At 55.1% G+C, this 27,445-nt stretch overlaps 2 protein-coding genes across 2 annotated transcripts in view; both read right to left on the minus strand.

Moving 5' to 3' along the window:
- Positions 1-1,915: 1,915 nt before the first annotated feature.
- Positions 1,916-7,604, minus strand: CD79B (CD79b molecule). The gene is made up of 6 exons (XM_040536484.1): positions 7,401-7,604; positions 5,753-5,806; positions 4,809-5,120; positions 4,204-4,322; positions 3,859-3,900; positions 1,916-3,544 (listed from the first exon to the last, which is right to left on the minus strand). Exons 1-6 carry the CDS (start codon positions 7,465-7,467, stop codon positions 3,446-3,448), a joined length of 693 nt encoding a protein of 230 aa, XP_040392418.1. The 5' UTR covers positions 7,468-7,604; the 3' UTR covers positions 1,916-3,445.
- Positions 7,605-9,752: 2,148 nt separating this feature from the next.
- The window catches only part of SCN4A (sodium voltage-gated channel alpha subunit 4), a 35,291-nt gene continuing 17,598 nt past the window's right edge, over positions 9,753-27,445 (minus strand). The window contains exons 15-26 of the mRNA XM_040537027.1: positions 24,639-25,070; positions 20,316-20,445; positions 19,892-20,046; positions 18,786-18,959; positions 18,135-18,257; positions 17,586-17,864; positions 16,185-16,238; positions 14,837-14,974; positions 14,193-14,297; positions 13,217-13,487; positions 10,469-12,763; positions 9,753-10,418 (exon numbers count right to left, since the gene is read on the minus strand). Coding sequence (XP_040392961.1) covers positions 11,571-12,763; positions 13,217-13,487; positions 14,193-14,297; positions 14,837-14,974; positions 16,185-16,238; positions 17,586-17,864; positions 18,135-18,257; positions 18,786-18,959; positions 19,892-20,046; positions 20,316-20,445; positions 24,639-25,070 — 3,054 coding nt within the window. The 3' untranslated portion in view covers positions 9,753-10,418; positions 10,469-11,570. The remainder of the gene's footprint in view (positions 10,419-10,468; positions 12,764-13,216; positions 13,488-14,192; positions 14,298-14,836; positions 14,975-16,184; positions 16,239-17,585; positions 17,865-18,134; positions 18,258-18,785; positions 18,960-19,891; positions 20,047-20,315; positions 20,446-24,638; positions 25,071-27,445) is intronic.

Below are 27,445 nucleotides of genomic sequence, written 5' to 3' on the forward strand. Positions count from 1 at the left end.
TTACTGCAGCAGAGGGTGTGAGAGCTCGTTAATAAACACACTGGGGAGAGCGTGATCTGTTCCGAGAAGCCCCTGGGTGTTCACTCGCATGGTGGTGTCACGGAGTAAATGTCAGTCCCTAGAGAAAAGGGAACAGTGGGTCCTGCAGCTATCAGGTATCTGGTCACCCAATAGCCAGCAACATCTGGGTGTGTTTTTCTACTTCAGATAGTGTTTAAATATGTCAATATTCGTCAGAGATGAGCAGAGCAGCAGCCCTGCCAGCCAGCACAGGCTCTGCTGCCTGCTCGCGATGATGCTCTACCACTGCAGCTAGATTAATACGGGACCTTGCACCAGACTGCTGCCCATCACTTGCTACCCTGCTGCCCCTCCAGCTCTGTTCGCAAAAGCACGGTGCTAAACCAGCAATTTTCACCTTAGAGCCAAGCACAGAGATGCCAGCATGTTCCAGGCTGTGCCCCTGAGATCTGCTTTTTCCCCACTCACATAATTTCTGTGCATTAAATGAGGCAGAAGCTTTGTGGAAATGGCAGTGCGTGGCTGGGATCCTGGGCTGGGCAAACACACGCCACTGGCACAATTACAGTTGCATAAGCAGCTTGCAAATATCAGCTTGGCATTTTTCTAGCTTCCAAGTGCCCACATGTGCGACCCAAAGTAGAACATCATAAAGCAGCATGAGGCTCAGTAATTTCCAAGTTCCTTTTCTTGTTTGGAAGAGAAAAAACCCTGCATTCTTTTCAGGGTGGTCCCACGTCCACCCGCCTTGCCCTGTGGACAAATGAAGCAACTTTCCGTGGAGGTGTGTGTACGCCCTGGCTCCTCCTGGCCCCTCAGGAGGGGTTTTGTGCAGAAGTTCCCAGCCGCGGACCTGCAAACAGTGAATCCTGACTGAGGAGCCAGATGCTGGCCCACAGCCCAGGCTCTGTAGCTCCGTCGGTAACGAGATCGATGACAGAGGCTTTAAGTGATGGTTGACTGCCTTTGCTAGCTCACTGCCCTGAAGGTAAATAGTTCTTTTCAGTTTGAATTGTGTGTGTGTGTGTATTTTCTGGAGCCAGGACTGCTCAATTTCACCCAGCCTATTTCTAAATGGCAGATACCATGAGGCTGAAGGAGGTCCAGGACTGCAGCCCAGTGGGACTTAAAAACAACTGTCTGCCCAATCATACTTCAATGGTGGGGATAAGAATCAGGATACAGAGCCTGGACTGTATATATTGAAATGTATTTAATTACACTGAGTGCATTTTAAATACAAGCCTATTTCAATATAAAATTAAAACCCATCTCTGTACTTCCCAGAAACTAATCTAAGCAATTAAAGTAAAACCCTAGCAGTACAGAAATACTTATTTGCTTCTGGCGTTTTAAAGGAAGCTAAGGCCCTGGGCTAAGAGAGTAGCCAAGCGGCAGAGCGGAACTGGGGTCGCCGAAACTGCTTTTGACATTGCTTCCTCTCCAGATGCAAACAGCAAATTCTCCGTCTTTCGTGTGATTCGGTTAAGTCAGTTGAGTGAGTTGTTTACACAGAGCTGAGAAACCAGTTGGGAATTGGGAAGGCCGGAAAATTTGCCTTCCTCTCCCATTTTGTAACTGAAAACCATGCACGGAGGGATGAGCCTTGCTAGTCCTAAAATCCTGGCAAACATGGAAACCAGGAATTCACTTCCCTCACTGTGAGTACTCCTTCAGTTAATCAAATTTACAAGTAAGACACGTTTAAGTAACATTTAAATACATGTATATGTAGCCAGTTTAGGATAGCTTATTTAACTAATAAAAAACAACCTTAAAATGCTGTTTTTGTGCTATTTAGATTGAATCCCAGTTTTCCATTAAGCTGATTTACCAGTAAACAAGAACCAGCCTGTTCCCTATTTGCTCGTAATTTTACCCTAGCTTTTTTTGCTGGCTGTCCATGACTTGGGGAGGTCTCATCTTTCAGCCTCACAGTTGTTGTCACCCCCCTGATGCCCGTCACCCTGGTGTCCTGCCTTGTCCAGCTTCATCCTGTCAAACCCACCGTGATGGGCTCCCCATGCCTCTGGGGACCCCCCTGGCAGTGAAAGCCCCGGTGTTGTGTGCCCAGCCAGCCCGAAGCCCCGTCACCCGCACGCCTGCTGCTGCCGTGCCAAAACAGTTTTTATTAACAGAACCAATTAGTGCCGTTCTGCTCCTCTCCAGATGTTTTCTAGCTTTTCTTGCAAGAGCAGATGTAGCTGGAGCAGAGCTCAGCTCTTTGCTTCTGGCATTGGGCCCTGTTCCTCCTGCTTCGGTTCCTGGCGGTGGTTTTTGTCTCATCCCAAGCTCAGCACTGACGTCTTGGGGCTGCAGTGATCCCCCCGTGAGTGCTCAGCCGGGGCTTCCAGCAGAGCCCACGGCTGCTCTCGACTTCACATCCCTGCCTGCGCTTGGGGCCCTGAAGAGGTGAAATTTGGTTTCCAGCTGCCTGAGCAGAACCCACAGAAAGCTGCTTCTTGTTCCCAGACATCCCACAGCCCCTGGCACCAGGGTTATGGTGGGGTGGCACCAGGACGTGGCACCAGGACACCCCTGGATCAGGCACGGCAGGAGGCAGCTTGGATGCCTGGAACAGGAGGTGCAGGATGTGAATTTACCCGTTACCTTTATTATGGCTTGAAAAAGCAGTCGTACACCTGTGTCCCACACTTTAAGTCTTTCCCATAGGTTCTGAGGTTGCACTTGTCCCTCACCAAGGGGACGTCCTTCTGACACAGGCCAGCTCTTGCCTGGTGAGGAGCAAGCCCTGTGCAAGACCCTCCAGGTGGGGGCTGCCTCCCCAGCCTTTCTGCAGTCTTTGGAGAGAACGAGGCACTTTCAGAGGATCTTCCAGCTTGTACAACTTCCAGCTTGGCCTGCTGGGCACGTCTATGGCTTGAGAGCTAAACAGTGGCCCCAAATCTACTTATAGCACCCCCATGGTGCTGCTCACCTTGGCTCCACTGCCAGGAGTACAGGGCCCACAGCGGGGTCTCACAGCCCACAAGGGTCCTTGCAGCATGGGGAGTGATCAAGCGTGGTCCTCTCTTTCCAGGAGGTGGTGGGGACAGAGGAGCCCCAGCACCCAGCACCGTACTGCCATTGTGGTGGCCACGCAGGAGCTCAGAGCGTGATGTGGGGCTGCCTGGGGATCGGGGCTGCTGGCGACCAGGGGGCTGGGGTTGTCTCCTAATATCTACATGGGCTTTAGGGGTTCAGCAGCGGGGCAGTAAGAGCAGCAGCCGGGGCAGGACGGTCTTGGGGGGCGCAGCGAGCACTGAAGGGCAGCAAGACTCGAGCTCTGCGCAGGGCTCCTGGAGGCAGCTGAAGGTCCGTGGTGGCAGATCGGGACCCGGGTGCCTGTCCCCACGGGGCACTGGCGCGGTGCTGGCAGGGAGCGGTGCCACCGGTGCCGGCCTGGCGGTGGGTGTGGGACCCCTCACTCCTCCCCTGGGTGTTCCCCGACCGTCCATTTGGCCTTCACGTCACGGAAAGGAGTGATGTCCTCGTAGGTGGCCATCTGCTCCACCTCCAGACCCTGCGCCGAGAGGAAGGAGGTTGAGACACAGGAGGGGGACCCCCAAGTGGGGACCCATCTCCAGAGTGCTCCCCCAGGGATCAGGGCAGCTTCTGGAAGGGGAGATGGAGACAGGTGGGTGAATGTGCTTAGAGCTTGGCTTGGGGTCTACAAGCTGCTCTATGGCCAAGGAGCAACAAGCACTTTGGAGGAACGTGCCCTGTGCGCCCTGTGAGGGCTGCTGTACCTAGCAGGCACCCAGCAAGGGCATAACTGGCTGTTTCAAGGCTCAGACTGATATTACAGAGGTATTTCTATAATTAATTGAGCATTACCTCATAGGTGTGGTCCTCCTCAGGGCTCTCTTTGCCTTCACCCTATAGAGAGGAGAGTCACAGGTTGGGTGTCACCAGCACTCCCACAATAGCTGGTGCAGCCTGCGCTGGGATCCTCCACCCCTCTCCCAAGGCCAGGCCCCACAGCCTCCACAGGCAAATCTGGACAGTCCCCCCACTCCACTTCAGATGCTTTTTTCAGGTAGCCATGTCCCCAAACCTGGTCCTTGCCCATCCTGGCCCCAGCAGTGCCCTCGCTGCCCTGCCCAGGACACGGGGCACTGCTGTGAGCACCCCGGCGGTGGAGCCGGGGACGTCCCCGCTGCTGGCGATGCTGCCACTCACTTTGTCTAGGAAGAGGAGCATGGGGACGCTGATGAAGACGACCAGCAGGACGGACTGGATGATGATGATGGCGTCTTTCAGGGTGTTCCTGCTCTGGATCTGCTGGATATTGCTGTGACCTGGGAGCAGCAGCACAGAGAGAGACCTGAGCCCTGTCTCCATGCCAGGCTCCCAGGGAACGGGGACGAGCTCGGCACGAGCACAGGTTTGTGTCAGAGAAGGGACTGGGGTGATGTCTCTTGGAAGGGACCAGGGCATTGCAACCCCCCGAGGCTGGCATCAGGGACCAGTTCTGGAATGGGACACCCTGGAAAAGACCCACCACTGACCAGAACTGGGAAAAATGTGATTTTTTAGGGCAATGCACTCCCTGGGATGCATTTATATGGGATGGACATGCCAAGGCAAAGCTGGGGGGTTGTCTCGCACACAAAGAAACATCTGCCATGTGGTGGAGCACCTACGGTCGTGTCTGAAGGGGTTCCACCAGCACGGGAAAGGTGGGTGCCAGGAGTGTGATGTGGGCTTCACGTGGAGGGGGGAAGGAGGAAAAGTGCGTGGAGGTCACACACCAGCGGTGGAGGTGATGGGGGGCTCCCACTCACCCATGACTCTGAGCTCCGTCCCGCACATGTGTGGCCGCTTGTTCTCCGACGTGAGATTCTTCCTGTCACACACGTAGATGCCGTTGTCCTCGTATCTGATCCTGAAGATGGTGAAGTTGATGAAGTTTTCTTTCCTCTCGACGCTGAAGCGGGAGGTGCTCTGGTCCATCACATAGATCTGATCGCTGTCCTCCGATGTCTTGTACCACTGCATGCTCTGGGGCTCTTGGGTGTAGCAGATGAAGTTGATGGGTGTGTTCCTCTTGGCCGCCACGTAGCGCGGGTGCTGGTGCAGCTTTCGGCACCCATTGCCTGCCAGGGGACAAGGATGGGCACGTAAAGCCAACGTGCTTGTAATGGAAACTCATTTTTTGTGGAAGTGATTTCACTGGGACACTTTTTTTGCTGCTCCCACCCATCTCTATATACATATGCCTTCTTAGCCCCAGCTTGGCTCCCAGATTACAGCCTGCACTGGCATGCATCACGGAGCCTTTGCCAAGACCCCCAGTTGGCTTCCCTCCCCATCACTTCTACTTTTTTTTTCATTTTGCTCAAATTTGTATTTTGCCTGTTTTCACATCCCAGAGCTGGGACTTGTTTGGGTGGCAGAGCTCATGCTCAGCATCCTGGGGGTGGGAATGGCACAAGCATTGTGTGCACAAGCCCATCACCTCTATCACCTGGTCCCGAGCCACGGCCCGATCACCCAATGCACTCTGCAAATGCTGAGTTAAAATGCTCACGTCCTTAGGAAAGACAAAACGGATCCGGCTTTGCAGAGGGAGAGCAGGGGAGGGAGATGCCCCGGAGGAGGTTGCAGCCTGGGAAGGGTTCTGGGGACATCTGTGGCTCTGCTGGGGCTGGCAGCCTCATGGCACAGCCAGAGGGTTGGGAGGGACCCTGGGGACACAGGGAAGAGCCCAGCGGGTCTGAGATGTTACCTGTGCTGTTACTGGTGCTGTTCCCGGTGCTGTTCCCGACTGCTGAGATCCCACCTGCAAGACAGAGAAGGGGCCTGAGACACTGGCCAAGGGCTCCTGTAGGAGAAGCCCACTGAGGACATCCCAGATGGGATGGCACGCACTGTGGGTCCTTCACACCCTCCCCATATGGGGCAGCGAGCTCAGGAGCATCAACCAGACCCCACTCAGAGGCCATTTGAGCACAAACCTTCCTATTTCCACCCCATCTCCTGAATTAAGTAAGCTGCTTTCTGGTTGACAACGCGGTGAAACCTGCCTTTGCTATTAAAATGGGCTGGGCCGGGGCGAGGAGCCTGGTGCCCCGTGGGTGCCCAGTTCCTCTTGCTGCAGCTGGGCAGGAAGCACCAGCCCTGTTTGCCGCGCCGCTTCAGCGCCCAGCTCCGTCCGCTCGGGGAGCATTCGCCAAGCCCTGCTGCGGGGCAGCTGGCATGGAGGTGGGGGCTGCACCACCTCCAGCATGCTGGGGCTGCTGCAGAGCCCCCCCAGAAGAAGAGAATAATAATAATAAGAAGAACAAGAAGCCAATTCCCCAGCCTGAGCTTTGCCCCACACTTTGCTGCCCCGCTGCAGACCTTCCCGCCCCGATGAGCAGCGTGGTGGGGACTTGCTGGCTCCAGAGACTTGCCTGGGACCAGGCTGCCCAGTTTGTCTCCAGTGCCTGCCCCCCTGCAGACAAATTCTCCCTTCTGGCCTCATGTCATTTTACAATGCAGAGATGCCCCTTGTCCAGCCTGTGCGCTGGGTTCCTGTCCCTGCCACCTGCAGCTGGGGCTTTGCTCTCTGATTTCTGCTGCTGTTTCTGAATGACGACCAAGCTGGCTCCTCACCTTGCAGCCCTCGGACCCTCCAAAGGCAAGATTTCCATTGCATCCACAAGCAGCTCAAGCTTTCCCCACCTTCTCTGAAGCCACCCTGCGAGTAAGGATGAACCCTTGCCACATCAAATCTGCGTGGGGCTCGGGTGGCTACCCAACAGCAGCCCTTTACATGATTTTCCCCCAAGGGCACACGTTCCTCAGCCTGAAGACAAGGGTGGGGGCTGCTGCAAGGTTCGTGGGTGCCCCTGCATCAAGGACGGGGAGGAAGGGGACAGGAGCCATGTCCTGGGTTGAAAGGCTGCTTCTCCATGGGGATTCAAAGGGAGCAGCATAGGGATGTTCACACTGACCCCCCAGGTCAACCCTGAAAGCCTTTTTCCTCCCATTTCTCCTCCACTCTTGGACACACAGCCCTGTGGAGTAAAGGCAGGTGGCTTGGCCCTGGCCTCTGTGATGTGCTGACCCCAGCTTGCTCCCATCCTCCAGCCTCCAAGAACAATAAATGGTGAAGAAAACCCTTCTTTCCTGCCACCACAGCCATGAAGGCTCTGCACCCGCTCAGCACCAGGCTCCCCAGTTCCCTTGGTCCCAGCTGCCCACCAGCTCCTGCGCCCTGTCCCAGCCCCGGGCTGGCTTTGTGCAAAAGCTCATAACTTGCAAAGTTTAATTTATTTAAAGCCAGACATGGATGGAGTCCCTCAATGCACAAAGCAAGGGACATATGCCAGTGTGCATGCTTTCTTGCTCCTTCAACCCTCTACAATGCAAAGCCCGCGTTGGATGCCTACCTGCAGCCAGGGCCATCAGCCAGAGGTTTGCCTGGAGCACCCAGAGCCTCCTGCAGAAATCAGCCATTTTCTCACCGCAAACAACAGGGAAGCATCCAGTCGCTGACCCTTGCTTCTGCAAAAACACCACGGCTGCTCCAAACAGCTTGGCCTTTGCACCTAAAAATGGCAAAGCTGCTGCTACGCAAGACGGCGTCTTTCCTGCTCATGTAAATCGGACGTGGTGGGGACTTTCCCTGGGGCTGGTTTTGAATGCGGCGCAGACGCTGGGGCGGCCGTTGCTGTGCCCGCCCTTGCCTTGTCCAGCCTCGTGTCCTCGGGCCGTGCTCACCATGGCAGAGTTATTTGAGGGAGGGGACCGAGGCTGGTGGCTCTGCACCCCCAGTGGAGGTGAGCCTGTCCGTGGAGTGCTTGGTGACTCCACGCCTGGGCTGGCAGAGGTGCAGCGCAGGGAGGGGGTGCTGGCACCAGCACGGCTCCGTGCCACGGGGCAGGGGATGGGGTTACCCCAGGCGAGGCAGGATCACACCCCAGCTCCCTAACAGCACGGGCTCTGCCCTGCAGGAGATGGGGAACGCAGCCGCAGGCAGTGGTGGAGGCTGGACCAGTGGCTGCGAGGTCAGAGCAGCACATGAAGTGTGGGAAGGAGGCGGGTTGTGGGTTTCTCCTGCTCGCTGCAGGGTTTGGTGGCATCGGTGCACAGCCCCTGTCCCCAGCACCCCAAAGTGTCCCTAGGGCTGCCCATCCGGGTAAGGGCAAAGCCTAGACAGGATGTCCAAGACACAGAGCCCCCTCCTTGGGTGCTCGCCATGCCTGGTCCTTCTCTGCAGCACAATTGCCATGACCGAGACCCTTCCTCCTGCGTCTTTTGGGCACAGCCACCACAAGTGGCACCCAAGCTGTGCCCTGGCCCCATCTCTCTGGCACAGAGGTGCAGTTCCCCCTTGCACTGTGCCACAGCACCTCTCCAACCGCCGTGCTCTGCAAACTACGGGTGAGCACTGAACTGTAACTCCATCTGAAAAACACCTTGGGGTACTTTTGCCAGCCGGGTTGGTCCCCAGAGCCCGGCTCTGTCTTCTTGGGGCCTCCCCAAACCTCCACTTTCTGCAGGTCGTTTCTTTTTTGCCGTTTCTGAGCATCCGGCAGCTGCTGGGAGCCAGCCCAAGTCTCACCTTGTGTGCAAGGGGGTGTGAGCTGAGCAAGAGCAGAAATAAAGGTTTCCAGAGAAATTGTGGCCCCAGGGAAAGAGACGATGGGAGAGGTGCCTTCTTGCAGCAGAGCAGCTAGGCCGTGCCATGCATGGAGCTGTATGCTGGGGCTAAACTGTCAGCACCCTTGGTATTGCTGCTAAAACTCAGCCTGGCTGTGATGTCCTGGCAAGCCAGCAGTGATGGAGATGCCCAAGAGCTGGGACAGCACAGGAAGCACAGGAGAGATTTGGTAATCAGCCCCTGGGGCTGGATATAGGAGCTGCAATGAGCAATGCAAGGAAGGCCAGCAGCTGCTCCCCAGGCTGGAGGTGCCTGGGAAAGACCCGATGGTCCCATGAGGAAGGTCCCATGTCCCCACAGCGGGTGGCGGGATGAGCACAGGGCACAGCTGAGCCAGGGCCAGGCAGCTGCACCCTTCACCGGCCCATTCTTATTCATGGTGTCTTGTGTTTCACTGCTGTCCTTCCTGCCACCGCAGGGGGACGGGGACACAGAGGCTGTGCCACCTCCTCCCTCCATCCTGCTGCCTGCGTGGGTGCTGTGATGCATCCCACTTGAATTATACCAGCCCTGGCACGAGCTGTTCTAGGGAGAGAGAAAACAACGGTGAGGCTGTGCTGTGGCCCCTGGGGATATCAGCGGGTCCTGGAGGTCACTCCCAGCTCAGCCTCTGGCCACGCATCAGCACAGGAACGTTCTTCACCCGCTGCTGCCTCCTCCGCGTGATGCTGACCTGCTCCCTTGCAGCCAGTGGGGCAGGTTTGGCTCCATAGAGCCCAGTATCGGGCACCTCCTCCAAGCCCTCCCTTCTCCTTGGCTGAAGCGACAGCAGCGTCTCCTATAGCTGGGGCTCATTGCTGGGGGAAGCAGCAAGGAGCCCATGGGACACATCCACAAGCAGAGCAGAAGCTCTGGAGACTGGGCTGGAGGTGCAGGGGGGAGCTTTCATCTCGAGAGGTCTCTTGAGCAGAATGGGACCCCACTGGGGTCCTGCAGAGGATGGTGTGTCCAGAGGCTCCCTGGAGGGAGCAGGTATTTATGACTGGGGCAGGTGATTTCCCCTTCCCAGTGGTATGGAAAACACTTCCTCCCCTAACACACACCAACACATTTGGTATTGTAATAATTGACCATTTACGGTTGTTTATTTTAAGAAATGTACAAAGAAAAAGGGCTTTAGCTCACACAAACTCTGCTCTTTGGCATTTTTCCATCACCAACGACACGTACGTACAAGCAGCATTGATCGTGAACCACAACCTGGGCTGGAAAGAGCTGTGCCACGGATGCTTCCCATGCAAAGGCACTTTAAAGCAGCATGCCACACCGTAAGAAGCTCAGGCTCCTGTTCCAGGGAGCGTCACCCTATGCACATGGAAATGGAAGCACAACGTGGTGTGATGCAGTGGGCAGAGCGGCCCCGGCTCTGCCGCCTGGCCAAAAGCACATGGACGCAAGCGAGCTCTGTGGGGTGCCATAAGGCATCTGCAACGGCTCTGAGCCAAAACCAGCCCAAGGGAGAAGATATAATATTAATAATTAAAAACAAAACAAAACAAAACAGAAGAGAAGAAGAAAAAAAGACAGACCCTTTGGCTTCAAGCAGCAGCCCTTGTTTTAACTGGAAGGTTTGGTTCGTGGTTGTTTTGATCTTAAGAGTGTTTTCCTTTTTGTAGAAAGAAGGCAGTCCAGAGATTAACCGGGGTCCTTTTGCTCATTTTACTCCATTTTCTTTCCTTTTGGCCACCTATGGGAGCAATGACAGGACCTTCCCCTGGGAGAACCCGTCTCTGGGGGATGTTTCCTGGCGAGGATCCTCCTGGCCCCAGGGCTCTGTGGGCACCGCGGAACCACCAGGCGCAGGGGCAGCTCCGGAGCCCTGGCAGAGGGAAGGATGCCCTGCCTGAGTATTGGGTAATTTGGAGAATTTACACCCACCTGCCACCCCTCTTGAGCGTTTCTGGGTAGGAGCATTCATTGTGTTAAGGCCCCGGCGCTTGGTAGCTGGTAGGGTTTATGGGACCCCATTGAGTGACTCAATGCAAAGACCACTCCCCACTCCCTGGGGACATGTGTCATTAGCTAAGGCTAGTTTCCGCTTGCTGTGGGGCTCGAAGAAAAATGCTCAAGGTGTTTTTTTGTTACAGGGACCTCCTGGAGGAGGTTCTCCAAATGCTACCTCTGTCCATCGCTTTCCTGCCACAAAATCTGGATGGAATGGGAAAACAGAAGAGAAGCATGAATATACAGTTTACATTCGTACCATGGAGACCTGAATGATTTATGATTTCAGCGTATATTCAGAGACCTTTAAAATCTGATATTTAACCCTGAGAACATATCTGCAGATGCTTTGTTTTGGCTATGCAAACAAATCTTTAAGACATAATTGCACTTTCTCTGTATATAACAAAAATCCATAAAGCTTATTAAAATATCCAAAAGAAAGGTGCTACTTTAAGACATTGGAGATTTTTTTGTTCACAAAACCTTTCTGTAATTATTCTTAATATTATTTCACTTGGCTCATCTTTCACTGGTTACTTGGCTGCACTCTGGAAGAATAATAGGAAGAAAATATCTTCATTGTGAAATAACATTAATAAACAATTACTTTAAGTAAAAGGACAGCCATCCTCATTTGTTAATGTCTGAAAAACATCATTACCATGATTAGATCATTTCAAAACTAAAATGTTTCTCTTTCACCAACAATAGAGAGATTTTACATTTCAATCTCATAAGAAAAATATTAAGCCCTTTGCAAGTGCAGTGAGCTACAAAAACCAGGATCAGTAAGAGATCCTGCTCAGAAAGTTAAGGTGTCTGCTTGAAATATCTGAAATTAGCTCAACATCTGAGATCTATTGATCTGAACATGGAAGATTTCTGAAGAGGAGATACAAATGGAGTCTTTTCAGGCTGGGCGATGCCACCAGATGGAAATCGCTCCCCATTACACAAGCGACTCCTTCACAATGCGTTTCCCATCCCACACTTTCGCTTCACTGGGAGCATCTTGAGTCTCTGAGCTCGGCACAGGTGCAAGGCTAAAGGCCGGGGCTGTCTCCACGTCTGTCCCACTGTTCCCATACATCTCGCGCATTTTGGTTGCGATCAGACCTTCCTTCTCGGGCGCGTCCCCTCTCAGGGCGTCTTCGTCCTTACTGTGCCTGTACATGTAGGAGGCCTGCTTCACCGAGCGCCTCAGGAGGTACCTCCGGAAAGCCCTCTGGATTTTTGTAGCACACACTTCCTCGTGCTTCCTTTTCAGAGTGGTGGTGATGGGTTCGTAGGAAACCTTCGAGGGGTTCGCGGCCATGAACTTCTCCTCCATGGTGGCCTTCAGGGCATCCATCTCTCCTGAGTCTCCCAGCACTTCCTTCGTCAGGGCAAAGAGGATATCCAGACAGTGGATTTTGTCCCCAGCAACCATCGGTAGATCCATAGTGATCAGCTTGATCTTGTTTGGTTTAGGAATTTTGAGCGGCTCCTGCAAGGTGTCCACAAAGTCAGACAAGGTGCTGTACGCGATGAACTGGGTGGCATCCGGGTCAAACTTCTCCCATGTTTCGTAAAACATTTCAAAATCATCTTCACAGAGTGGCTCGCTGCTCTCCTCCGTGGCCACGTTGAAATTCTCCAGGATGATGGCGATGTACATGTTCACTACAATAAGAAAGGAAATGATGATGTAGCTGCAGAAGAAGAAGATGCCGATGGATGGATTGCCGCAGTTCCCTTTTACTGAACTGCCGGGGTTCTCCAGTTCGGGGTCACAGTCGGGGGGGCCGCTGTTGAGGATGGGGCTGAGCAGACCATCCCATCCGGCTGATGTGGTGATCTGGAAGAGGCAGATGATGCTGTTCCCAAAAGTTTCGAAATTGAAGATGTCATCGATCCCTGCCTCTTTCTTTACGTAGGCGAAGTTGGACATCCCAAAGATGGAGTAGATGAACATGACGAGGAACAGCAGGAGGCCGATGTTGAAGAGGGCAGGCAGGGACATCATCAGAGCAAACAGGAGAGTCCGGATGCCTTTTGCTCCTCGGATCAGCCGGAGGACACGGCCAATCCTCGCCAGCCTGATGACCCTGAAGAGCGTGGGTGATACGAAGTACTTCTCTATGATGTCTGAGAGGACAATACCTGCAAAGGGATGAAAAAGAAGTGAGTTTGCTGTGCTCTGCAGCTGACACAGGGGGGCCAGGTGGAGCTTCTCCATCATCTACCAGGGCTAGGATGAGGCCAGCCCCAAGCGCACGCAGTTCTCTCAGCTCCTCCGGCAGTAAAGGGAACATATTCAAATCTCTGAGTGCAGAGCCAAAGATTAAACAGAGCCAAAGATTAAACAGAGCTGCTGCTCTGTTTCTGCAGTGCAGCCATGACACATTGAGACGGAGGGAGTGGGACACATCTCCTGCTCCTCACCCTGCCTTGGTGGCACAGGGTGGCCTTGCATCCCTCTTGTCCCAGGGTCCCTTCACCCCGCTCAAAGGGTGGGCAAGGGTTGGCTGGTGATGGCTGCGATCGGATAGACCATTTCTACTCTTTGTTACCCAGTGGGGTCCCCGAGGAACTGGTAGAGCCTCCAGGGCTTACCTGCAATGGAGAGGATGACCACCACAAAGTCAAATATGTTCCAGCCAATAGTGAAGTAGTAGTAGCGCAAGGCGAACATTTTTAGCACACACTCTCCAGTGAAGATGACGATGAAGACCAGGTTGATTTTGTAGAGGATGTCTGTTTTGAGCTGGCTTTGATCATCTGTTTCGACCATCATGGTCACCATGTTAAGACAAATCAGGATCATGATGGTTATGTCAAACACTTGCTTGGTAACAAAGTCAAACACCATCCCTTGAAACTTGTTCTGCCGTGGGGGCCGTGGGGGCAATGATGGAGAACCAGAGATGAGGTGGGAACACAGAACAGACCCACAGAAAACAAAGACACAACAGAAAGAGAAGAAGGAACCATATTTAACAGTGTGCAGGAAATCTCAGGGTCGCAGCCCCTACGTGGGTCTCAGCCGAAACCGCGGGAGGAAAACACCTGGCGCCTCGCAGGATGAGGCCAGGCTGGTGACACTTTGGGTGAGGTGTGGGCACAGGGCTGTTGTTTTCCAAGTATACCCATTGCTAATGCATCAGAGCAAAAAGGAACACACCAGAGAAGACCTCACCTGAGCTGGGCCACCAAGAAGCCCAAGTCACAACTGTGTATGTATTGACTGGACCAGTTTCCCTTCTAGGAGCATTGAGGTTTCCCTGACTCTAACCCATCTGTGAGAGAGGAACTAGGAGAAAAACCTGATCCCTATGAAAGGGATCCCCCTCTTGCCCTTGCCAGCAGACCCAGAGCTGAAGAACAGACCCAGGCAGGGTTGCCTGAGGTGAACCTCTCCTGAAGCCCCAGCCCTTACAAAGATCCTGTCTGAGGAGATAAAGGGGAAACCAGGATTTGGCTCTTTGTGCCGTCAAATGCTCTACTCCAGACCTTTCTTGTTCACTCGGGACAGTCTGTGGCTTGAGGCACTCCCTCCCCACTGCGCTCCAAGGACGTTAACCCAACGTACCGAGGGCCTGGGGATGGGCTTCTGGGGTTTCTTGGAGCCAAGCTTCTTCATGGCGTTATAGTATTTCTTCTGCTCTTCCGTCATGAAGATGTCTTTGCCTCCAAAGTATAAAGGGAATCGCCACCGTTAGCCTTGGGGACTCACATCTTCCCACCAAACATCCCTGACCACGCCCCGCTCCTTCCCACCATGCATCCCCAGCTGGGCTTTGCTCACTGTGCTGATTCAGCGAAACCTGCTTCCTCCCCCTGCTGACAGCACCTATGGGTGCTAAACCCAGCGCTGTGGTTTCCTCCTGCTGAGGCAAGATGACGGCACTGGGGAAGCACCTGATCAGCAAGCAGGGCACCCCGTGCCCTAGTGGCGCTCACCCTAGCTCCGTGTTCCCAGATCCTGTGAGCTCAGAACTTGCTTGGTGCGAGCAGCACGTGCTCCATTACGCACTCTCTGCCCCCGCATTTGTCCCATGTTATTTGCTTCAAAACAGCTCAGAAGTTTTCATTTTCAGAAGTTCAGTCTTTCCCCAACGCATGGAAAAATGATGAGAAAGGGTCGCAGTGGGAAAAGGAAAGATGCTGCTCCCCTCTGTCCTGGACCAGGGCTCCAGGAGGCAGAGGTGGCTGCGGGACCCAGAAAATACTTATCTTTTTCTTCTGCTGGTTGAAGTTGTCAATGATGACACCGATGAAGAGGTTCAGGGTAAAAAAGGCACCAAAGATGATGAAGATGACGAAGTAGATGTACATGTAGAGGTTGATCTCGTACGATGGCTGTTCTTCAATCTGGCCAGGAGAGATGGGAGATCAGAGACGAGTACATGACACTAACTCTCCCCCAAAAGCATGTCCCCAAGCCCCTGGTCCAGGGGCGACCATATCCTGACAGAGCATGGGGTGGCTGCTGCAAAGCCTTTGGCAGATGCTGGCTGGGTTGTGTGGTCCCCAAGGGAGCAGGCGCCAGCTGGGCTGAGGACAAGGATGTCCGGAGCCCTGTGCTGGGGAATAGGAAGGCTGCACAGGGCAGGGCTGATATTGATGAGCAAATTGGGCTTCTTCCCAACAGTCAACTTTCCAAGGGCTGAAATACAGCCGAAAGGGGAAAGGAAAGGTGGTTTAATTCACATCATGCCAGCACCCAGGGGCGGCACAGCCTGGCAGCCTGAGGAGGGTCTTCCAACCCTCCTCATCTCAATGGGTGTCATTTAATTCTGCTAATATTTGAGCCGAGACGTCCCTAGGTGTCACAAATGACTTCCCCCATTTCAAGGCAAGCTCCTGGCAGAGGAGAGCACATTTTTTCCCGTATCAGCTTTATGGCTGGGTGCTTGGCAGCTGCAGCCGGGGTGAGCAGAGCGGCTGTTTCTGAAGCTAAAAAAAGGCAGTGAAAACAACGTGCTCGGGGTGTGGGTGTGCGGGGCTGACCCTCAACGGGGCACGGGCAAGTCTGCTGTGCTCCCTTAGAGAAAGGCAGGAAATCCTCTGTATCAGCCCATGGCCATGGTCGGGGGTGGTGCAGGGACACATCTGGGGATGGATCACAGCACAAACATGAAACTCTTTGGAACATTTTTTTTTTTGGATATATATATATCACTGTCTCCAGGAAGGGATAAGTTCTTCGAGCTGGAGGAGCACACAGAGGATGTTACACAGAGCTGTAGGTGCAGAGTGGGGGTTTCAGACCGCAAAGCTGAAGCTGGGCTCAGCCCAGCTGTAGGGTGGGCTGGGAGCCTGGCACAGGGACTGGGGTGCAGCTGGGATGGCGGCTGGGATGCAGGTGACAGTGACATGGGTGGCAGAAGGCTCTGGGAGGGACAAAACCGACCGCCCTCTTTGAAGCTGCAGACCTTGGCAGGGGGACTTTTGGGGGGGGGGGGTTGTCCACTCTTTGGCCCATGACCCAGCTGAAGCCCCGGCCAGCTGGGTGGAACCAGCCCTATGGGACAAGTGACACTTGGTGCTGGCAGCGAGATGTCCCTGTTTATCCCCTCACCTCACGCGAGTCCACGGCGGCGTACATGATGTCCATCCAGCCTTTGAAGGTCGCCTGCAGGGACACAGAGAGGAGCAGGCTCATCAGGAGGCAGCTGGGGCTACAGGGGGTATGGAAGGCACTGAGCACGCACTTGGGGCTTAGGCTGGGGTTTGGCTCCATGCATGGAGCTGCTGCTGCACCACAGGCAGCTCCTCAGGGGGAGTGGCAGAAGGACTACGTGCTGCATCCACAAGAAACACGCACCCATACAGAAGTACTGAAGTTGACACAGGTGCGTGCACACCTATGGGCATATAAGCTCCATTCTGTGGCTGAGGTTACCAATGACTTCCTAAAGCACCACTTCAAAAGAGGCTGGGAAAAAGCAGCCGTGGACTCTTTTCTCCCTAAAACAATGAATTGCCCCAATTTTCCTGGCTGCTTCTTTCCTTCTCCCTGGATGAGCGCCACCTCCATAAATCCTGCCTTCTGTCTTGCTGCCGCTGATGGCTGGTGGACCCCCATCCTAGTGAGGTGAAGGTACACTGTGTATTTACAGGCTTTTGCTGCTGATTTGCTAAGCAAAAAGCCTGAACATCTTGTTTCCTGAGTCTGATGGAACAACAAACCTTGAAGAGGAAGCTAAATTTATAGGTGGTTAATCAGTTTGGGTTATGCTTTGGTTCTGCAACCACCAGTTCCCCTGGATCCAGTGGGAGTAACCCCAGTCCACCCAATAACAGAGCCCACACCTATATTTTTATTAAAATTGTGGTGAGCAGTTCCCCTTCTGCTTGCCTTGCTCAGCTGCAGTGGGTTCAGTGGAAGCACGGCTGCATTCGTCCACTGCCCTGCAGCCAACACACACATGCTCTTTTTCCAATCGTCATCTTCCTCATGCAAAACTCTTGCAGCCTGTGACTGTAACAGACCTAACTGTAGCAAGGAGAACATCTCCCTGCCAGGAATCTGTTAGGCTGCAAAATTGGATTGGGAGTCTGGAGTTTAGGGAGCCTGAGAGGTGGATTGGGCAGATTGGAGGCTTTGTTGGCTCCAACTCCCCTGCATTATGTCATATTCCTTTTCCAAATAATGGTGCTTTAAAACTCTCTTGCCTCCTTGCTCCTGCATCCCCTGCTGTGGAGGACTTCCTGCAGCTCCAGGCTTGGTGCTACACTCATTCATCCACAACAATTCCCTGGTGACAATTACCTTTTCCCCTCCCATCTTCTATCTTCTCCCTTTCCTCCTTGACTCTGCAGGTTTTTGGGGTTAAATACCAACTCTGGAACTAAGCAGCAGCCAAGAAACCTATCCTGGGCATTAGGGGAGCACCTCATTTTAACTCTGATTCTACTCACGCCGCCCTGCTAAGACAATGTGCTGCTTGGAGGGACAGCAATTGCTTTCTGTACGTACCACCTGCAGCAAGGACAGGTATCCCAAGCCCACGTTGTCGAAGTTGACCTTGACATTGACCCATCTGACCTCGTTGGTGTGGAGGAGAGCCATGCAGTCACTCTTATTGTTCACCACACTGATTTCAAAGAGTTCCCCCGAGGTGGTGTTTACGCATCGGTAGTACTTCCCCGCAAAGAGGTTCACCCCCATGATGCTGAATATCAGCCAGAAGATGAGGCAGACCAGCAGAACATTCATGATGGAGGGGATGGCGCCCAGCAAGGCGTTCACCACCACCTGCATGGAGAGAAACAACCATGGAGGCCCTGGCCAGGGAACCAGGTTGGCAGCCAGGTGGCCCTGCACCTCTGTGTCCCAGCCTTATCCTCCCCTGCAGCACAGAGCGGGCTCAGGCTGGGCCAAGGGTATTTAGCATTGACCCCACTGATCTGGAGACCTTTGGAAATCGTCTGGGATGGGTTCCCAATGTTGGTGACCAGCCAGGGCCTAGCTCTGCTGACTGGTGCTGCATCATGCAGCCGTGTTGGAGCATGAAGAGGCACCTACCCGCATCCCTTCAAATCTGGACAGGGCGCGCAGTGGTCTCAGGGCCCTCAGTGTCCGCAGGGACTTGATGGCTCCCAGCTCGGAGTATCCCAGCCAGTTTGCTGTCAGGCTGATAATAGAAACCTGGAAGGAGCAGCCCAAGGAGTTAGCAGCACCTCAGATGGAAACAGCGGGGAGAAACTGAACCCCATCTGTGCGCCCCTGCCCTTCTCTCCCTCCCCAACACATCCCTCAGGCTGGTGTCATCATGTTGTCTCGGGACACAGGGACTGGCATTGAGTCCCCAGGTCTCTGGTGACCAGGCCGCCCCAAGGAGGTCCCTGCCTCTTGGGTGGAGGTGGTGGGGGACACAGAAATGGCCTGCTGTGTCACAGAGCTTTCAGGGGACCCTACGCCCCTTCACATCTCTGCTGGGGTCTAGTAGAGCCCTGTGGGCTTGTGCTTGGTGCGTGCATAAAGGGTTTGAAAGGGTTTCTGTAACCGGGAAAAAGAGTGTCCATTAAAAAACAATGGTCTAAGCCCTCATTCCACAGCCACCTCTTTGTCCTTTAAAATGCAACCACGGCTTGGTTTGACACAGCTGGCCACAAGTCCGTAGCGCTCCCAACCCCCCTGGCTAAGTGTGATCCTGCAGGCACTTGTTGCACTTACATCGACGATGAGGAAATCCAGCCAGCACCACGCGTTGGTGAAGTAAACCTTGAAGCCGTAGGCCACCCACTTGAGCAACATTTCGATGACGAAGACGTAGGAGAAGACCTTGTCGGCGTACTCCAGGATGGTGCGTATCACCCGTCGCTGTTCAATGTAGACGTCCTCAAAAGCCTGGAAGAGGCGCGGAGCTACGTGACAGTCGTTCTTCCACTAGACCCGCTGCCCAGCTCAGTGCAGCCATGGCCACAGTGCATCATCCCTGCTTTCCTGGGGCAGCCTGAAGAGTTGAGAGCCTCGCTACAGGTGGCATTTACAGACCAACACGGGGTCTAACTCTTGTTTGCAGGTTTTTGGTGGCTATGTGGAGCAGGGTTTGTCCCGGAGCAAAGCTGTGCTGAAGCAAATGTCCAGCTGCACCTAATTCCCAACAGTCTCCATGTGAATCAAAAGCCAGGACGCCTACCCACACCTTTGGGTGCCCAGGTAGTTTTGGAAATTCTCTTAGGAGTTTGGGTTCCTGATGTGTCCATGTGGCATGTAAAGTGTGAGCAGAGGTAGGGGCACGGTGACCAGGTGCTGCACAGCTGCTTCAGCACAGCTTTCGATTCCCACACAGCTACAGCCTCAGCTGGCCCCAGACTGCACTTCAGAGCATGGTGCGGACACATGAAGTGCATCTGAAGGCACGTCCAGTCCCTCTGCTCACCTTCCCTCTCTCCTTACCCCCAGCCCTGCAGAAGGATTGGTCTCCCCATCAGCTCCGTGCATTTACAGGGGCAGCTGAGCTGCGCCCAGCCCAAACACTCAGGGAGGACCTAACGGCCGACGTACAGCTTTTTAGTGAGGTCGTTGCAAATGGAGACCCAGGTGCTGGGAAAGCACACCCGTCAGCAGCAGAAAGTGCTGAACAGCAAAATAATGATCATCAATTACCCATAAAGCATCTCCTGCCAGTCAGTTATGGAGGCAGCAAAGTGATGAGCCATCCACATCAAACTAAGCTGAAGGTGCAGATGGTTCGCAGCTGAGATTAAGGGTGGGAGGAGAAGCTGCAGGGAGTTGCTGCAGAGCAAAGATGGGGTGAACGGTGGGGTGGGACCTACCAGCGCCCCGCTGCTGAGGAGGATCATGAAGACGATGAAGGTCTCGAACCAGTCATGCTCAACGATGCGGAAGCAGGTTTTCCGGACGTTCCACCAGACCTTCCCTCTCTCGCTGGTGATGTCCACGTAGAGGCAGGGAAACCTCTTCACGCAGGCTGGGGATGGGGACAGAGAGCCTGGGTTGCCTCTCCACCAGAGAGAAGTTTTTTGTGCTTTTACTGATGCTTTAACCCCTCCCAGGTGGAGGCTGGGGAAGGACCCTGCTGGGCATGGGGACGCCCACCCACAAGGGCAGGAGAATTGGAAGCTTGGGCTGAGCTAGGCGAGTCCTAGGGCTGTGACACTGCAAGCACTGGTTTGCAACAGCCCCTCCACGCCCACCACCCCCTCTCCACGGAGAGCCCAGCTCTGCTCGATCCCTCACCTTCAGTGAAGCACTCCTCGGGCTCGCTGCTGTCCTCAGCCTCTTCTGCCACTGCCTCCTCCTCCGGCGGCGGCGGCTTGTAATCCACGGTGCTGCACAGAGACGAGGCATTGTCGCTGGAGAGGGGGTTCTGCAAAGAGGAGGATTCGGGCTGGGCAGTGGTGCCCATGGGCTGCCTCCAGCCCCTCCAGAGGCCAGGCAGGGCCAGGGGCTGCTCCATGGGAGGTGCGTTGGGAACAGACTTGGTAGGCACGGGGGATGCCCCGGTAGGGCTTTGCGCCCTCCTCCCATGGGATCAGACCCCACGTGGGGCCACAATAACACTTTCCCAATGGGACAAGCAGACGTGCTGAATCCTCTGGCATGGAAACAACCACACAGACACCGCGGGGCATTGTGTTGGCCATTGGATTTTTTTGGGGAGGGGGGCACCACACTGTCAGTGCAGACCTCAGCCCTTTTCCTGCTGGGGGCAAAACACGCTGCGGTTCCCAGTGCGACGAGCAGCAACCAGAGCTCCCTGCCCCCAGAAGCAGGTGACGGCTCCTCCAAGCGTGTCCCCGGCTGCAGGGACAGGCACCGTCACAGCCACCGCCTGCACCGGCCATGCGGAGAGAGCTCGTCCTCGCTACCACAAGCGATTAATTCCCTTTGACTCATTTTCTACAAATTTCATCTTTATTGTGGAGGTGTTTCTAAAGCTTTCCAAGTTTTTGGAGCAGGCTCTGCACCCCCAGCACATTCTTGGCTGATTCCCCAAAGAGCGAGCCCCCAGCTTTCATGAGCCCTTTGCAGTAGATTTAAATCCAACACAAAGAGAAAGGAGCTACCTGACATCAGGCTTTTATGGGAATAGGATGGATTTGTCCACCTGAGTGCAGGTGAGGTGCCAGGAGTCACTGAGGGAGCCTGCCCAGGGGTTTGGGAGCCTTTTGTGGGGGCCTTTGCTCGGAGGCAGTTCCAAGTCCCTTTCCTACGAAAACAGCACAGAGCAGGGCCGTGGGATCAGCCAGAGCTGAGAGCCTTGGAGCACCTGTGACGCGTGAGCTCGCAGGAGCTTCACTTTTCATCTAGGTTCAGAGGAGCCAGAAGCCCCCTGTGCCCAGCCGCCCTCACATCACTGCCATCTCCCATTCCCTTGTGCCACCATCTCGGGCTGCTTTCACCTCCTCCTCCCCGTGCCCCGACCCGACGCACGCTCTGCCAGATGCCCTGGTCCCAGCGGGCCCGCGGAAGCCTGGCTGGCCATCGCGGCACGTCTCTTGCGTCCCGCTGGCGTGGCTGATGCCGGAGGGCTCGTAGGCTGAGGTTCACCCAAGTTCAAAGCCTGCATCCCAAATAGATCGGGCCTGCTCCATCCCGCCATACCACTCGGCTTGGCTGCCTTCCCAGACACCACTCAGCACGGCCCGGAGGGGCTGATAATGAGAGAAAACCTTGGCGAACCCCCGAAATTTTTTCTTTTTTCTTTTTCAGAGGAAACTTTGTGCAGCACGTGCAGGAGGAGCAGATTTCCAGACCTGTCCTGCCTGGGAGCAACCAGAACCCAGAAGACCTTGGATGGGGATGGCACAGGGAGGAACGCAGGACAGTATCGGCTTGCGTGGAAGGAGATGATCCTTCCCTGAGGTATCTCGTGCTTTCAGTAGCACATAAAGGAGCAGCTCCCTTCTCCACCAGGCCAGGGCACACACCCAGATGATGCTGGGGTAATTTGAAGCACCGTCATTACCAGCAGACCCAGGGGCCATAGTCACAGCTCTAGGAGCAGGCATTGCTTTGGGGGACCCTTGCAGTTGGGGTACTGCGTGCTGGGGACACACAGGGCACTGCCTCGAGGAGCAGCACAGAGCAGCAGCAGTGGCACCAGGTGGCATCTGGTGGCTCTGTGGGAGCAGAGGGCAGCTCCCTCCTGGGGCTGGGGAGCAGAGGAGGGGCAGGGGGATTAGGAGGCCTCGGCAGGGAGCCAGGCAAGCTGTGACCCCGGGGAAGGACAGACGGAAAGCATCCGCAAGGACAGACCTTGCAAGGGCACGAGGTGGGGCGGCACCAGCCCAGCAGCTCTGGAGGCTGGGGAAAGGTGCCCAAGAGGTGCTCGTGTAACCCAGCAGCTCCGGGACCTCTGGTGCCCGGGGCAGGTCCTGTGGCAGGGACTGGGATGACCGTGCTGCTCCCACTGCGTGGTCCCCAAACCCATCCCTTCTGACAGCCCCACCACGTGCCTGCATCCAGCAGGTTTGCAGGGCTATTTCCGTCCCACACCCCGTACAACACCTCCAGCCCAGCAGAGTGTTTCACCAGCATCCACGGCTTTCCCCATCCTTTTCCTGCACACAAGTGCTGCACACCCTGTGACCCCGCTAATTTGCGGTACTTGAGGATCCTCCTGCTCTGGCACCACAGCCCAGAGCATCCCATGAGACGTTCCCCTGCCCAGAAGCACGGGGCTCCAAGGCAAAAAGCACCCAAGGAGAGCCCTGAGCTGCGGCATGGACTCTGCACAGTCCTAGCACACCACCACTGCTGTCCCTGTCCCCTCACTGCAAACAATAAATCAGCTCAAAGAGGCAGGAGCACTCGAGGAGAGCAGCTGCCACTGCCTTGCTGCTGCTACTTCACCCTGAAAAATATCTTTGTCTCGGAGAGGAGCTGCTGTTGAAGGGAGAGAGCATTTATCAGCATTTTCTGAGCACTCCCAGCTTGTCATAGTCACCAGCAGCCATGTCCCCAGCACGAGGTGGTGTGTCGGGCTTTGGCTCCATCTGGAGCTGATCAATGGCATGTGAACACAGCGAGCTAGCAGCCTCTTCCCCGAGGCCCAGAGCTCCTATCCCAGAGCTAATTAGCGCCTGATTTCTAATTACTAGGCAGTCATTTCTGGTGCTGCCTGCCAGCCCGTGTCCCCTCCTGCCCGTTGAGGCAGGGGATGCGATGTTTGTACATCCCCCTGGCTTGCACCCTCGCCACTATTTGACTGAATTTCTCCACCAAAACCAGCACAGATGACGGGATGAGCTGGTATTTGGTGGCTGCAGGTTTGTCCCCTGCACACAGCGAGCAGCCCGGGGTGGCTCTCAAAACATCAGCCCTGGGATGCTGGAGCTGTGCTGGGACCCCTCTGGTAGCCACACACAGGGGCTTTTCCCCAGCTTCTGGGTCACACATCATGGTGGTGAGGAACTGAGGTCCCTGGGGACCCCATGGGCCAGACTGGAAGCATCCCCCTGCTATGGTCAGGCTGGTGTTAACAGCATCACCTCTGTACAATGTGACCGCACGTCTAGTGTGCTATGGAATGGCCTGCGTGTACGGGAGGGGGGGGCTTGTGCTACTAGATTGGACTTATAATAGGAAAAACGGGGGGAGAAACACCAGTTTTCAGGCCTCCTGCTTGCAACGTTAATGGGAATGACAACAGCAGCTCCCTTGCCCAAGGAGCTCTGGCAGGTTTGTCCCTTCTGAGCGCACCAGAGCAGAACAATTTCAACAGCTCACAGCCAGCCATGGCCCTTCCTGCCGCCTTCCCCCTGCAGCCCCCCCTGCTGAAAACACCCCCTTCTTCCCAGCTGACAACAAATAGCCAGGATTCGCCTCTTCATACAAACCCCTCTCCCTTCCTGGATCAATGAGGTTGCTCCTCTCCACCACGACATCTCCACTGCCCTGCATTTCCCCAGGTTTTTGGTGCAACATCATGGCAAGCAGTGATTTCCCCTCAGAACACCAGCTCCATTAGCATACCTGTTGTTGTTTTCCTAAATTTCTTGTCTCAGCTCCCTCTCATCCCGCCAGAGCACCAAGGCGACCAGCATCCCACAAGCCCTGACAGCCCTCGCTGCGCATCGATGCCCACATCAGCTGTCTTGTCAGCTTTCAATGAGAAATGCATTGCTTCATGTTCACTTGTGCTAAGCTTCGTCTGGTTTCGTACCCTCTCTGATGATGTTTTCAGAGGCATTAGCAGTGGATCCAATGTTAGTGCCATCAGCATATTTCCTGGCATCAAATTCCTCTTGGACATCTTTAACCCCAAACCGAGTGCTTTGACGCTTGCACCCATCCCGTGGGGTGCAGGAGGTCCCCCTGGTGTTTGCAACAACCCCGTATCCTGACCCAAACCAGCCCAAACCTCTGCTTGGACTCTCCCCCCCCATCTCATGCTGGGAAATGGAGAGCTCTTTTTTGCTGAAACACCCCAGGTTTGGCCTATGTCATACCAGATGTCATGTTGTGGAAAAGTGAAAAGTAACCAAAAATGGCACTGCTCTGCGGGCAGCACAAGGTCAGTTTTGCAGCTGGAGCCCTGCCACCCACCTTTCTCACCTTGGCATCCTCGGTGTCAGACTGGGTGCTCGTCTCCTCCTCATAGAGGTCGGACTCCTCCGAGGCAATGGGGACCTGCACTGTCAGGTTGGGGTTGTTAATGAAATTCATGTGGTCCAGTTCGTCCATGAACAAATACTCTTTCCCAGTGACTCCATCCATGTACTCTGACTTGGGCTCCTGGCCAGTGTCCACGTGGTTCAGTGCAGAGTTGTCCCCCTTGCTGGGCTCCTGCTCTTCCTCTGGGGCCACCTTCTTCCCCTTCCACAGCCTGCGGAGCAGCATGAGGACAGAGCTCTTTACGAAGTCGATCCCCCTGGTGATTCTGCCGATAGCAATCTGCAAGTTGTTCATCTCGCCGTCATCGTCTGATGCTGCCAGGCTGTCAGCACTGAAGGAGCTCAGCAGCAAAGCTAAGAACAGGTTCAGCACCTGGAGGGGACAAAAGCAAACACCAGCGATGACATCCGTCCCCGCAGACTGGAGCAGCAGAGACCAGCGATGGCCACGGAGAAGCTGCCTTCACCGAGCCTCTTGCTGGGACGCCCTCCCTCTGTTGCCCACCTCTGGGGACCGCAGAGATGCTGACCCCATCTCCTGGAGAACAGAGGCATGGCCCAGCTCCTGCTTGCTCCTCCTTGGGCTGCAATGATCCCTCCGATCCATTTGCAAGCACATCCCGTGCCTGTCACTGCTTTGGCCCTTCCCAAATGACCTCCATGTGGGTCTCCCAGGGCGTCCCTCCATCCACTCGTCTCTTCACTGGTCCCCACATGGGACCCAAGCCCATGGTGCCCACCACCAGCCGGGAAGCAGCTCTGCTCTGCTCCTTCTCTCTCCGGGGAGAAACCTCCTGCTTATTGCCCTCCAACTGCGATTCTTCCTCTGCTCTTTGCTACTCCAGTAGCTTGGATGCCCAGCAAGCTGCTGAGGGCCTCCAGCACCCTGGAGCCACATCCGTAACGTCGTCCCTTTCCACCAGCTCCCCACAGGGAGCAGCATTTCATCACCTCCCGGAAGCAATCGCAACGCGCGATCTCTCGCCAAGCCTGGGCTCCCTCCTGCAGCCCACAGCTCTCTCCCACCACACCATGCCTGAAACGTGCCTGGACCCCAGGGCACCTCAGCGCTGATGGCATGGGCCGGCTCACGGTGTGCTAGGCACCCAGAGCAGCACACGAAGATGGAGCAGGACGGGCTCTCTGCAGGGCATGGGCGCATCGGCAGGACCCAGAAACACGCTCGCTGTGCAGAGCGGCCACAGGGCCAAGCCCACAGCTGTCAGTGTTTGTGCCTTTTTGTGCCAGCAGCGTATCTGAGAAGGGAATTAGCTGCTATTCAAGGTCACTGCTGTTTTCACATGGCTCATACCATATGACTTAAACCGCATCTTTAAATAAATCCCCAGTATCCCATCAGTTTAATACTCATGTTAGGTACCAGTTACAGCTAATAGTTTCTGTTGGCTCTGCCTTTTTGGACAGGAGTCTGTTACCTTGTCACCTGACGGACTTCCTCCCTTTTCCCTTTATAACTCCAAAGGAAATGCTCTAAGTGTCATTAACAGTAAAGGACGAGTGGCTGCTGCCTTATTGCTCCAGAGGGGAAAGGGGGGAAGAAACATCCCCCCCCTGCAGACGGGATGCTGGAGAGGCTGCGCGGGACAGGCTCCAGCACTTGGAAATACCTGAGACATGGCCAGGAGAGCCTGGCAGAGGGGGGGAAGCTCTGCGGGTGGCTGTGGGTTGTGCTTCTCCAGTTCGCTTTAAATGAAACCCATGCTGCAGCCCAGAGCGGAGCTGCAAAGCTTACCCTAAAGCTGGGGTACGAGCTCAGGGAGGGCTACACCTCCCCAGCCCCACGTCTCCTCCAGGAGAGCCTCCTGGAAGGGCGCATGGGCTGCCCTGCTCCCAAATCTGCCTCCAGAATGGGAAAGGTCTCCAGGACATCCTTGGGGAGGCTCTCCAGGGAGCCTGGCTGGGATTCCCATCTCCTGCACCCCTTGTAAACTGTCCTGGAGATGCTCCTGCTGCTCACGGGTGATTTTCAGCCTGGTTCAGCACTGCAACACAAATAAATGGGGTCCCCTGAGGAAGGCATGGCCATTCCCTGCTGCAGGGCCACGCACTGCATCCACCTGGCATCATCCAGCCTAGACCCCAGCACAACCCATGCTGTTGCAGGGGCCAGCTCCAAGCCCCAAACACACTGCATGAGCCAGGGAAGCAACACAACACCCAAATCCCAACTTTCTGTCCTTGAAAGTGGGACGCTCCATGCTGCCCTGCCCTGATCCAAGCCACGGAGGAGGAGGGGGGTGGTCTGGATTTTCCCTGGAGCTGCTTTCACCCATCCAGGGCCAGAGCAGCCATGCACCGTGCACAGGGAGGCGTCAGCAGCTCCCCGGGCAGATAGTTTTTCAAAGCAAATTCCAAAGGGCTTACACAACCCCGGCAAGTAATAGGAGCGATTCGGCAAGCCGCCGCGCTTCCCTCCCCTGCCTTGCTCCTTAAGAAGGGAGCGCGGGGCCCACACAGCCTGCAAAACAAGCTTCAAAGCCGCCAGCGAGTGGGTTACCAAGTTTAGAAAGGATTTGATGCTCGCCTGGAACTTGCAGGCAGTGAGCAGCGGTGAGTGGCTTGGGTTAGCGGGGGGCGCATGGGGCCCACCGGGACCTGGGAGAAGGAGCTGTGTGCTGCAGGGGGGCCGCGCACCCCTGGGATGCCACCTGGAGCACGGCGATGCTGACGACCCACTCCCAAAAGTGCCGTGGAGCAAAGGGCCAGCCTTGGGGTGAGCTAGGAGCA

The sequence above is a fragment of the Cygnus olor genome, chromosome 25 (assembly GCF_009769625.2).
Source record: "Cygnus olor isolate bCygOlo1 chromosome 25, bCygOlo1.pri.v2, whole genome shotgun sequence".
NCBI classification, from domain to species: Eukaryota; Metazoa; Chordata; class Aves; order Anseriformes; family Anatidae; genus Cygnus; species Cygnus olor.

Coding starts and splice junctions, on each gene's coding strand:
- CD79B (XM_040536484.1), bottom strand. CDS start 7,467: ATGGCTGATTTCTGCAGGAGGCTCTGGGTGCTCCAGGCAAACCTCTGG. Junction 3,901..4,203: donor TGCTCCTCTTCCTAGACAAA/GTGAGTGGCAGC, acceptor TCCTCTCTATAG/GGTGAAGGCAAAGAGAGCCC. Junction 3,545..3,858: donor AGGAGGACCACACCTATGAG/GTAATGCTCAAT, acceptor CTCTCGGCGCAG/GGTCTGGAGGTGGAGCAGAT.